The sequence below is a fragment of the Leucoraja erinacea genome, chromosome 2 (genome assembly GCF_028641065.1).
Source record: "Leucoraja erinacea ecotype New England chromosome 2, Leri_hhj_1, whole genome shotgun sequence".
Lineage (NCBI taxonomy): Eukaryota > Metazoa > Chordata > Chondrichthyes > Rajiformes > Rajidae > Leucoraja > Leucoraja erinaceus.
Genome location: NC_073378.1, coordinates 55,634,290 through 55,647,395, shown reverse-complemented (window position 1 = coordinate 55,647,395; position 13,106 = coordinate 55,634,290). Strand labels below are relative to the sequence as shown.

General features: G+C 42.3%; 1 protein-coding gene across 2 annotated transcripts in view; it reads right to left on the bottom strand.

Moving 5' to 3' along the window:
- The window catches only part of cul1b (cullin 1b), an 86,697-nt gene that overhangs the window by 59,942 nt on the left and 13,649 nt on the right, over positions 1-13,106 (bottom strand). Inside the window, exon 2 of one of the 2 annotated variants that reach the window (XM_055657036.1) lies at positions 2,570-2,862. In XM_055657036.1, coding sequence (XP_055513011.1) covers positions 2,570-2,709 — 140 coding nt within the window. In that variant the 5' untranslated portion in view covers positions 2,710-2,862. Of the gene's footprint in view, positions 1-2,472; positions 2,863-13,106 lie in introns of those variants that run through there. The other variant, XM_055657045.1, reaches the window with a different exon arrangement.

Here is a 13,106-nt window from a genome sequence, read left to right as displayed (position 1 = left end):
TGGCCCAGTTATTTAAGGAAATAAGCTAATCCTTGGAAGTAGTTCATGGATGATTTAACAAATGATACTTGGACCCAGTAAGTTGTCTTATAAGGTTGGACAGGCTGGCATTGTATCCAGTGGAGTTCAGACTTGGCAGTGTGAATACAGAGTGAATGTCTTGTCATAAGAGAATCTAGAACAAAGCGTCACTGTTTAAAAGTAAGGGGTTACCTATTTAAGACCAAAATGAAATGAAATGTTCTCTCTAGGGATTGTGAATGTTTGGAACATTCTTCCTCAAAAGGTGGTGAGAGCAGACTGCCTGAAGAACTCTGGTAAAAGGCAGAATGAGATAGATTCTGATAAATGGGGGGTGAATTATTAAAACGTGAATGTGTCACAATCAGATCAGTCATTCAGCACAGAAACAGGCCCTTTGGCCCAACTCAACCATGCCGAAGAAATGTCGCATCCAAGCTAGAAATCCATATCCCTTGAAATCTTTCCAATCTATGTACTTGTCCTAGTGTTTTTTCTAAATGTTGTCGACGTACCTGTTTAAATTACCCATGACAGCTTGTTGCATATACCACCAACCTCCACGTGGCCTCTTTCCCATAGCAGTGGTGACAAAGCATAAAACAATACTCCAAGTCCAGCATTACCACAACTTGTACAACGGTAACATAACATTACTTTGAATGATGGCCAACCTGCCAAAAAACCTTCACTATGCTATCTTCCTGTGATGCCACTTTCAGCGAACTGTGCATTTGTACTCCTAGATCCGTGTACTCTACAACACTCATCAGAGCCCTGTTGTTCAATGTGACCTTGTTTGACCTCTCGATATACAACACCTCCCATTTATCCAGTAAACTCGTAATGCCATTAGGCAGGAAATGGTGTTGGACTGGGACTGAAGGCTGATAAATCCCCAGGGCCTGATGGTCTGCATCCCAGTGTACTTAAGGAAGTGGCTCTAGAAATCGTGGGTGCATTGGTGATAATTTTCCAATGTCCTTTAGACTCAGGATCAGTTCCTGTGGATTGGAGGGTAGCTAATGTTATCCCACTTTTAAAGAAAGGCGGGAGAGAGAAAACAAGGAATTATAGACCAGTTAGCCTGACATCGGTGGTGGGGAAGATATTGGAGTCAATTATAAAAGATGTGATAGCCGAACATTTGGATAGCAGTAACAGGATCGGTCTGAGTCAGCATGGATTTACGAAAGGGAATTTTTTGAAGATGTAACTAGGAAAATGGACAAGGAAGAGCCAGTGGATGCCGTGTACCTGGACTTTCAGAAAGCATTTGATAAGATCCCACATAGGAGATTAGTGGGCAAAATTAGGGCACATAATTCCCGGGATGGCGGGACTGTCATATGGAATGAGAGAATGGAGCAGCTGGGCTTGTACACTCTGGAGTTTAGATGGATGAGAGGTATTGAAACGTATAAGATTGTTAAGGGTTTGGACACGCTAGAGGCAGGAAACATGTTCCCGATGTTGGGGGAGTCTAGAACCAGGGGCCACAGTTTAAGAATAAGGATTAAGCCATTTAGAACGGAGACGAGGAAATACTTTTTCTCACAGGGAGTGGTGAGTCTGTGGAATTCTCTGCCTCAGAGGGCGGTGGAGGCAGGTTCTATGGATGCTTTCAAGAGAGAGCTAGATAGGGCTCTTAAAAATAGCAGTCAGGGGGTATGGGGAGAAGGCAGGAACAGGTTATTGATTGGGGATGATCAGCCATGATCACATTGAATGGCGGTGCTGGCTCGACGGGCCGAATGGCCTACTCCCGCACCTATTGGCTATTGCCATTCCTTAGCCCAAGCCCCTTTGATCAAGCTCCTACTGTAATTCTTGATAATCATCTTCATTGTCTACAATACTACCTACTACCTAATCACTATTCATGCCTGGTACATTCTCATCCAAACGTTGGTATAGATGACAAACATCAATGGGCCCAGCACTGATTCTTAGTCGCACCACTAGTCACAGGCCTTCAGTCAGACTTTACTGGATTTTGGAGAAGCAGGCTTGAGGGTCTAAGTAGCCCACTCATGCTCTTAAGTCACAAGTCTTATACCCAGAAGCTGTTTATCTCTCCGCAGATGCTGTCTGAACTGCCGATTTCCTGCATTTTGTTGTTCGGGGGTTTCTGCATTTGCAGTATTTTTTCCTTTGTTTCCAGCCACTTCACAGATATCATCAGTTCTCAGCAACTTTGAAGTAAACAGCAATAACTATGAACTATTCCATGCTTTCCTTCATAATTGTGGAACTTCATACGCCCATTCTAGAGCAGAGTGGCAGTGCAGCACAAATAGTTTGATTCTCGACTTTTCTACTTCAAAGATAATTAAATTATTATTTTATTTGCATACTAAATAATCCACATTAAAAAGATATGTTACCTCACTAGTAAATCTTGTAAATCATAATGAATTCTTCAAATCAAGATATTTTCAGTTACACTACCTTGAGGGATCCTGCTGCCTATACTTGAACTCTTGGAGAATTAGCTAGAAGTAGACAAACTGATGCCAACAACAATGCTGATTATGCAACAGGATACGTGTAGAGTTCCATGTATCTAGATTTAGCCATGCTCTGTCTGGTGTAAACTTGTTGAATGCCAGCTCGAAGATCATCCCATATCTGATCCAGGCCTATCTGCTTAAGACCATGTGGATTTTGGCTCTTGTTTGATGACATTTTGTTTCCTTATAGGTTTCTATAGCAAGGTTCACAGTCAATAAAGCTATTCCTCCATGAGATGTAGCAGTAAAGATTCCTGTCGGCTTCCCACTGTTAACAGCCAATGAACTTCACCTCCTCCAAAATTGGACAGAATCTACCTCTTCAAACCTGTAACAGAAATAACAAGTTTCAAACAAGGAATTATTGCGACGCATTTTTATTGTTTTTAAGGATTATTAAGAGACATTGCTCAATCTGCATTTTCATGTGTTTTGGACCAGATTCTAACATTCTGTATTAAAAATGTAAAGCTTATAATACTTCGACCTAAATTGATGCCAGTTAGCACAGCAAGATATTTTTTTAAAACAAGTACCATGACTAACAGGTATAATATAGTATCAGTTTTTATTTCAACTTGCAGGCTGGCCAAGTCTATGGTGTCATATCAATCATTGATGCTATTTGATGACATCATATAGCTAGCGTGTCTATAGTGTTAAGAAAATATTTTACACTTAACATTACAATTTTGAACAAATTTACATCTATTACAATTGGGAAGATATTTTAACGTCACAAAATGAAAGTAGTTGGCAGACAAAATGTTGCTGAACATTTGACCTGATGATTGGATATTCAAAAGACGGCTTATTAAATTTAAAAACAGAATTTTTCATGAAATAATGGTGAGTTCCGTGCACCCAGCATTAATATATACCTAGCGAAGGAGATGTTCTGCATGTCGTAAAAATGACAAAAGTAAGATGAATTATGTTGTTGCCATAAATTTTGCGAAAATTGTGATTTGCTGCAAATCTCCCATGCATCAAGAAATGACTAACTGTTCTTTTAAAACAGATATAATTTAATTGAAATGGTGTTTAATGAGATTTAAATTCTAAAATGCCACTTTTAGAAATTAGATTAGAATTTGGATTAGAAAACTTAGCTCTGCATTAAAACCAGTTTATCTTAAGGATTTTTTCAGTTTTTTTTAGAAATGCATCTCAATATAATTATTGTCCATTTTTATATTTTTAATTTGACTCCGATTAAAGTTATTTCCATTTCTGTTTCTTTACACATATTAATTGGTTGCTAAGACTGATCACTAATATTACTAATCACTCAACAAGGTCCCAGATATCCCACTTCCACACAATATGCCGTTATCAATTCATCCACATATCTATTTGCAGCCTAAATAAATTGTAAAATTACAAGTGTCAAGAGATTTGCTACTTCATCTGCCATAATCTCAAATTCAACATTATTTAAATGAGCATGTGGTTTGTGGTGCTATAGCAATCCAGATGTAAATCAACAGGCTTTACAAATCAGTTGTTTTGGGAGTGTGGACATTACCCTCAATTTATTAAATGTAGGATTTCATTGCAGCTCTATGAGTATCCTTAGAAAACCTCCGGTGGCTGTCCTTGCAAAAGCTGTAGGAATTCAGTTATCAGAAGCTGTCCTACTGCAGAGTAATAACTCGACATATTCAATGGTACCATCGTTGTTTACATCAATGAAATCAATAATGAGCGCAAAATGGGCAGTCCACAAAGAAAAGGAATCTACAATGCATAGACCGCGACAAGCCTCTAACCTATTTGAGCAAAAAAGTTAATCTCGTTAAACCCATTGTTAACATTGACTCAACCCTCCATAGTAAAACAGTGGGGAATTTGGCATGTGTTATGCCCACGAAAGCCAAATTTGGGTGGCTATGTTTGAGATCATCAGCACTTTCCACTTAGGTGGCATGAAATGTTGCTTAGCAACTTATCTATTCAAGTAGTTCTGACTGAAGATGGGTGCTTCTGCCTGGTCACTGACATGATGTTTTGAGCATTGAGTAGCCACTTTCTCTTCATCGTTTAATTGCTGATCATGCTACACATGGCATAATTGCAAAATACCACGTGCAATTGCCTCGATCTGCCTATTGCATGCCATTTCAGTTGTTGCCTTTGCATTTGGACCAGTGGCGTTTTGCGTTTCTGGGTTGGTACTTCAAATTTAATTATGCCCGATATTGTTCGTAGCATTTTCTTGTACAGGGTATATGGAACAAACTGCCAGAGAAATAGTTGAAAAAAGTACATGGAGAAGAAAGGCTTCGAGGCATATGGGCTAAACATAAACAAATGGGACGAGCTTAAATGGGACATCTTTGGTCGGCATGGAAGAGCTGGGCCGAAGAGCCTGTTTCCGTTCTGAAGGACTCTATTACTTCTCATAAGGTCATGTGAAGGTAGCAGAATTAGGCCATTTGGACCATCAAGTCTACTCCGCCATTCAATCATGGCTGATCTATCGTCGACCAAAATGCTGGAGTAACTCAGCGGGACAGGAGGCATCTCTGGAGAGAAGGAATGGGTGACGTTTTGGGTCTTCAGGCTGATTTATCTCTCCCTCCTAACCCCATTCTCCTCCCTTTTCCCTGACACCCGTACTAATCAAGAATCTATCTATCCCTGCTTTAAAAATATCAATTGACGGCCTCCACAACCTCCTGTGGCAAATAATTCCAGATTCACCACCCGCTCATTAAAGAAATTCCTCCTCCTCCTTCCTAAAGGAACTTCCTTTAATTCTGAGGCTATGATCTTTAGTCCTAGACTCTTCCATTAGTGAAAATATCCTCTCCATATCCACTCTATCCATGCCTTTCACTATTCTGTACTTTTCAGTGAGGTCCCCCCTCATTCTTCTAAACTCTAGTAAGTACAGGCCCGGTGACCATCAAACGCTCATCATATGTTAACCCACTCATTCCTGGGATCATTCTTGTAAACCTCCTCTGGACCCTCTCCAAAGCAAGCACATACTTCCTGGGGCTGTGGAGCAGCGGCTGTCCCCTGGGTCGACTCCATGGAAGCATCCAGAGAGGACCTGGCAGCCATAGTGGAGAAGTCGGTGTGGCATTTTACAATGGAGCCGACTGACGGACGAGGAAGTGAGGACGCCGCTGCCAAGGGAAGGAACAAAGGAGGACTTGGCGTGGGGGGGGGGGGGGGGGGGGGGGGGGGAGAGGGTAGGGGGGGGGGGGGGGAGGGAAAAAACAAAGGGGGATCCGGCGCGAGGGTACTTTGTAACTTTGTAAGCGCCCTTTATGGCCGACTATTTGCATACCTTGGGTATACAAGCAAAGAATTTCACTGTGACTTGTCATATGTAACAATAAAGTAGTCAATTCAAATTCAATTAAAACTGGAATATAGTACATCTGCTGGTTTCCACAGCTGCTCATGGATATCCAGTATTCAGCAACCAATTCAATCCTGATCCTTTGCTGTGATAGTGCCACATACAATGGAGTGTGTTCTCATTTGGAAAACAGAACCAGGTCTCCTTTGCAACTACCCAACTGTAACAGCATCCAATGCAGTCCTTTTCTTCAGAGATCAGGCTTCTGGATTTTCAGTCTTCAAGCACAATGCTAATTGGTACATTGGCATGAAATAACTGAAACTCACTATTTTACTGGCTTCAACAGATACTCATCAATTTTACATACAGAGGTCAGTCACAAAATAAGGGACCAGCCATTCTATGCAGAAAATATAAATATATTCATCCAGAGACATGAAGTTTAAAATTCTCTATCAAAGGGGGCTGTGGAGGCTGTCCTTCAATGCAATCAAGACTGAGACAAATGGATAATCAACAAATATGGAATTAGTTTGGGAAAGTGGTGCCAAGGTAAAAGATTAGCTACGATCTTAATGAATGCAGAGCAGACTTGGTGGGGCAAGTGACACCTAGTTCCATCTCTTAAACATTTTGATGATAGTCTTCAATATATTGGAAGTAAATAATATCCCAACCTATTCTTGTAAATAAAAGCTATTCAACCTTCTGCATCTTGTTTACAACTAAAACACCTTTAAGTATCGATATACCGCTATTTTCTTGTATGTGGTATATTGGAGTGGGTTGCTGGTTCATTCAATATTCCCGGGAATCTCATTGCTTCCAAACTCACAGCATTTCTTGACAAAGCCCGATCCAAAAATGTCCCAGGATCAACTCAAAATAGGTAGCAAAGTCAAGCAATGTTAGAATTAAAACAAGATAGTCTTAGTGAATATAGTCATAGATTCAAAAATGACATCCAGATTCTGAACCGTTATCTTAGTTTTGGACAGATGGCAGAGAGGAATGGAAGAGACTGCCAAGGAAATGAGTTTGTGAAAGGGACCAAAAACCAATCATTTTGGACTACGTACAACCAAACAGATAGAAATTTCTGATTATCCAATACTGACTGTTAGGTTTGTAGTTACAAATTTGGGACAATTGAGAAGTCAAGCCTGGGGATGGGGAGGCAGAATTGAGCATCTTCAGCATATGTATGGGAATTAATGCATTGCTGTTGAATGACATTGCCAAGAGGCAGTTAGTAAACAAGTAGTAAATGGTAAGACATAATCCCTGGAAACACCAGAAGCAGTGATTTTAATTGTTGTTTTATAAAATGATATATAGAGTAAAAATGGTATAGCTTTCCTTGTAATTTTTTAACAAAATGATCACTAATCTTAAAACTCAACAAAATTCAAACATTGTGATCAACAGTAGCTGTTGTTCAAATTTGGCAATAAATCAACAACTCAGATGACTTCTTAACTAAAATAATCTTAACTTCACCCCTGGACATTGTAGGATTCACTTTAAATTGTTTATAATACCAAAATTAAGATTCAAATAGTTTTCTTCATTTATAATAATGATGTCACAATCAGAAGGTCAGAGCAATGTAAACGTCTCAGTGCTACTATTAGTAGGCACAATCCTATTTAAGATTATTTTGGATCACCTACCCAGGATGTGCTGCAACAATGAAAGTTATCAATCCATTGATTTCATTGTTTGATGGTTTTCAGGATACCTGCATCACATGCTTCAGTTACCTCTTCTGTCACACATACAATAACTAAGATGAGTCACATCACAATCTGAATTAGGTTCAATGAACCATGACAACATGCCAACATTTACCTACCTAGGCACTACTATCTGGGTGAATGTATATGCAAAAGGATGTGACAAGAATGACAGTGGGAGAGCCTTTATGATGCAAGTGACTATGTTGGGGAGAAATGTAAAATATTGAGCCTTGTAATATAATGGTCTATCATCAATAATGAATATCAATTGGAATTTCACTGCACAAATTCAGAGCTTTTAAGAAATATCTGCACAAAGCAAAACAACATGAAGTTAATGATGACATGGGGAACCAAGTAATCATAGTTATTCAATCTATTGGTGTAGATTTGCAGATGAAATGCCACAGACATGACATTTTGACTAATTCAACACAGGTGCTGCCTCACCCGATGAGCGTCACAGAGTCATTCAGCGCGGATCCAAGTCGACCAATATGCTGCATTCCAAGCTAGACCAAACTTCAGGTATTTTCAGCTTTAGATTTAAATTCCACGTCTCCAGATTTGTTTTACTTCAAAAAGATAGAAAAAGTCTACCAATAGCATATACAATTTATTCCTCATATCCTCTCCCCACAATAGCACTGCAGCAATCAGGCACAAAAAGCAAGAACCATTTACAAAGCACCTTCAGCACGAGAATAAATGTGAATGCATTTTACAGGTGTATAATAACACAAGGATAACACTTTAATAGGCACCTATTAAATCTGGAATCATTGTACTCCATGTACAGCCTGCTGCAAGCACATTTTAGCACAATCGAATTTTTAGATATATCCTGGCCATGGCATGTTTTTCTATATTCCTCAGAGAATGAGAATTTCTCACCTGACTAAATTGAGGGATAAATAGGAAAGTTTTAGAGGACTATTGGTCAAACCCAGGCAGGTAGGACAAGCGTAGATTAGGCATCTAGGTTGACCCTGTCTCTGTGCGACAAGACTATGAATAGATTGAGGAATATGCAGAACCAAGAGAGCAGACTCTAGTCAAATACAATCACAGTGCTACCAATGCTCCACAGAGCCTCATAGATTCACAGCTTTGTATTGCCGGGGCTATTTTGAAATCTCTGCCATTAGCATGCCCACAGCATGAAAAATGGACGTTTTGCTTCCACCAGAACTGCACTTCCTTGCAATTAGCAATTAACAATTGCATTTGTCATGGGTTAAACTGACATGGACAAACTCTTGTTTCACCTATCACATAACAAGTGATGTAAGAACTTTCCAAATGGGAACAAGATCTGCTGAACTATGGTAAAATGCAAGTAACTACAACCAACAATGCTGTTTCAAAATGGAGTTCTACTACAAACCCACTGACTCCCATGGCTATCTGGCCCAAAGATCTTAGAGCGGACCAAAGATCTTAGAACGGAACAAGATAGACCACTCCTGCAAAATCCAATGGACTGACGTGTAGTACGCAACGGAGCGCAACTTCCACCATTTCAGTAAACCCGACCCTATCTTTGACCCGACCCGACTTCAGTTATGCGTTCAGTTAAAACGGCACATACCTTGCACAGAGAGGAACTGCAGATGCTGGTTTAAACCAAAGACAGCCATAAAAGCTTGAGTAAATCAAATCAGGCAGCTGGTGAGTCTCATCTATAGTCGAAGAAGAGAACTCCCGTTCCCTAATCTTTACCGCCATTTTGTGTGTGTGTGTGTGTGTGTGTGTGTGTGTGTGTGTGTGTGTGTGTGTGTGTGTGTCTGTGTCTGTCTCTGTGTGTGTGTCTGCGTGTGTGTGTCTGTGTGTCTGTCTGGTGAAGCGAACGAACGCGCGGACAGATGAACGAAAGCAACGATCCTAGAGCGGAATAGGTGATATTTCGGCTCAACACCCTTCTTCACACTGACAGTCAAGGGAAAGGGAAACGGGATTTATAGGCATATCTTCCATTCATTTGTCCCTAGTACCATCTATATCTCTTGTTCCTCTTTCCCCTGACTCAGTCTGAAGAAGGGGCTCGACCCGAAATGTCACCTATTCCGCTCTATGATCAATCAATCAATCAATCAATCAATCAATCAATCAACCTTTATTGTCATCTTGCAAGCAACAGTTGTACAGTGCAAAATGAAAAGATGTTTCCCAAATTTAAAACATTTCACACATAATAACACTAAAAACAATCCAGTCCCTGATTTGAGTGGCCAGTGCCAGTTATTAAAGTGGCCAGTGCCAGTTATTAAAGTGACCGTGCCAAGCCTCAAAATCAGGTGACTGTAAGTACAGAGTGACTGTTTAGCAGCCTCATAGCCTGTGGCAGGAAGCTGTTTAGCAGTCTTGTAGTCCGGGCTTTGATGCTGCGATATCTCTTGCCTGATGGCAGGAGATCCAGGTGTATGTGGAGGGGGTGCAGTTTGTCCTTAGCAATTCTCTGAGCTTTTTTCAGACAGCGGGTCTGGAACATTTCTTGTACCGAGGGTAGGGAGACGCCAATGATCCTCTCTGCTCCCCTCACTACCCTCTGCAGAGCCTTCCTGTCCGAGCAGTTGCAGGTGGAGTACCACGTATTTATGCAGTACGCGAGTACAGACTCCACCGTACCCCTGTAGAAAGTCCTGAGGATGTTGGTGGGGAGTGAGGCCTGTTTGAGTTTCCTCAGGAAGTGCAGTCGCTGATGGGCCCGTTTAACAGTCCCAGTGGTGTTCCTGGACCAGGTGAGGTTGTCTGTAATTTGCACACTGAGGAACTTTATGCTCTCCACTCTCTCCACTGTGGTGCCACTGATGTTGAGGGGTGTATGCTTTGGCTGCGCCCTCCTGAAGTCGACAACCATCTCCTTTGTTTTGTCGACATTTAATTCTAGATTATTTTTGCCGCACCAGTCCACTAGTTGTTTTATTTCCTCTCTGTACATTGATTCATCATCTCCGCTGATGAGTCCCACCACTGTTGTGTCATCATCTATGGTCAGGACTGGCTGGTCGGTTTGTAAGCAGGGGCTGGCTCTCCCCTTGGGTGTGGTGTTTGCTGCATCAAAACGTGCAAAGAAGTTGTTCAGTTAATCTGGGAGAGAAGTGTCGGTGTCAGTTACCTGCTGCCTTGCCTTGTACCCTGTCAGTGTTTGGATTCCCTTCCACATCCTCCTGGTGACCCTGGATTTTCCCCGCGTAGGCACGTTTCACTGCCCCGATTCCTTTTTCCAGTGCAGTCCTGGTAGATCGAAGAGCGGCTGTGTTACCGGCTCTATAGGTTGCATCAGGAGCCCTCAGCAGCGAGCGCACCTCTGCTGTCATCCTTGGCTTTTCGTTTCCACGTGCAGTGAAGGTTTTCATGATAGTGACATCCTCGGTGCACTTGGCAATGTAGCTGGTTACAGTCTCTGCGTACTCCTCGATGTTGATGAGTTCATCATAGGATGCTGCTGTCCTGAACACATCCCAGTCAGTGTGCAGGAAGCAATCCTGCAGTGCTGAGGCTGCTCCCTCTGGCCAGACCCTGGTGTGTTTTCTCTCCGCTCTGACTTGTTTTTGCAGAGGTCTGTAGGCTGGTGTTAAAAACACTGAAATGTGGTCCGAGTGGCCCAGGTGAGGGCGTGGGGCTGCCTTGTAAGCCTCTGGGGTGTTGGTGTACACCAAGTGGAAGATGTTCTCTCCCCTGGTCTCCAAATCCACATATTGCTTGAATTTTGGGAGGACAGTCTGAAGGCTGGTGTGATAACAATCCCCGGCCACCACAATGACGCTATCAGGATCGTTGTTTTCATTCGTCTGCCCGCGCGTGCCCTTGCGCTTGGTGTCAGCGCTTCTCCCCTCAGACCGAACACACACACACACACACACACGTACGTCACGGCAGCTATCGAAAAAGTACGCAAATTTTAAGGGGGATATTAAAACAACACCCGAAGGAAATAGATCTTCACCAAAAAATAGGGGGGGGGCGATCGTTCCATGCCCATGTCGGAGGGAGGGGGGGAAGGATGGCTTGAGTGGGTTCAGGATTTTCTGGAGCTCCTTCCTCATGGCAATATTTTGTATGTTCAAAGTTAATAAGGAAGACTAGGCAAGGCAAGAATATCAAAACGATCACCTGCAGCTGAGAGGAAAAAAAAGATGTGTGGTATTTGGTAAAATAATAGCACTATGAAGACGCCATGACCAAAGCAAAGACACTAGAGCGGAAACAGAAGCCGGTTACGGAAATGGCGCTTAAAGATTAGCAATGACCTACTACGGCTTTTTCGTCGAGTGGACTATCTTGCTCTGTTCTAAGATCTTTGATCTGGACTACGCTTCTTCCCACCCTGCTTCCAGTAAGGACTCTATCCCCTACTGCCAATTCCTCCATCTACGCTGCATCTGCACCCAGGATGCGGTGTTCCAAACCAGGGCATCGGAGATGTCCTCATTCTTTAGGGAACGGGGGTTTTCCTCTTCGACACCCCCACCCCCCATCAGTCTGAAGAAGGGTTTTGGCCCGAAACATCGTCTATTTTCTTCGCTCCATAGATGCTGCTGCACCCGCTGAGTTTCTCCGGTATTTTTGTGTACCACCCACCAGGCTCTCAGATAAGGTGAACGAACTCAAGACATGGGACTGAAATATTATAGTCATAGAAACAGCTAAAGGAAGGACAGGGCTGATCACCAAACTCGTAACCTGTGGCCGCCCCCTCCCTCTGCACTGGATACTGGACTTTCTAACCAACAGACCCCAGTCTGTGAGGTTAGACAAGCACACCTCCTCAACCCTCACCCCTGATACCGTCGTTCCTCAGGGCTGTGTGCTGACACTCGATGTTTCAGGATACAGGTACTACAGGCGTGAGAAGGGTGGAGAAAGAGAGACAAGGGAGTTATATTTGTGATTAAGGAAAACACCAGGCTTTATGGGTGGAGCTCAGAAATAAGAAAGAGATGATCACCTCGTTAGGATTGTACTATAAACCTCCAGATAGTTAACAGGAATTGGATGAACAAATAGACCTGGAGATTGCAGACAGCTGCAAGAATAATAGGTTGGCATAGCTGAGGATTTTAACTTTCCCAATACAGGCTGGGACTGCTTAGTGCCAAAGGGCTTAAATCAGGTGCAATTTATTAAGCAGGTTTAAGAAGGTCCTCAGTGGATATTTCTTCTGTTTTTACTGTGGAGCAAGACAAGAAGACTAGGGAACTCTAAAAAGTTAATGGGGATGTATTGGAGATAGTTTGTAGTACATTCAAGGAGGTGCTGGATGCCTTTAAACACAAGCTTAAAAGACACAGGAACAGAATTAGGCCATTCAGTCCATTGGGTCTGCTCCGCCATTTGATCATGGTATTTTTCCCCATTCAACCCGATTTTCCCGTCTTCTCCCGTTATTTTTAACACCCATACTAAAAAAGTATAGATCTCAACTTTAAACATACCCAATGACTTGACCTCCACCTCAGTCTGGGCCTACTGGGTCTCCCGGTTGCTAACTACTTTAATTCCCCTGCCCAC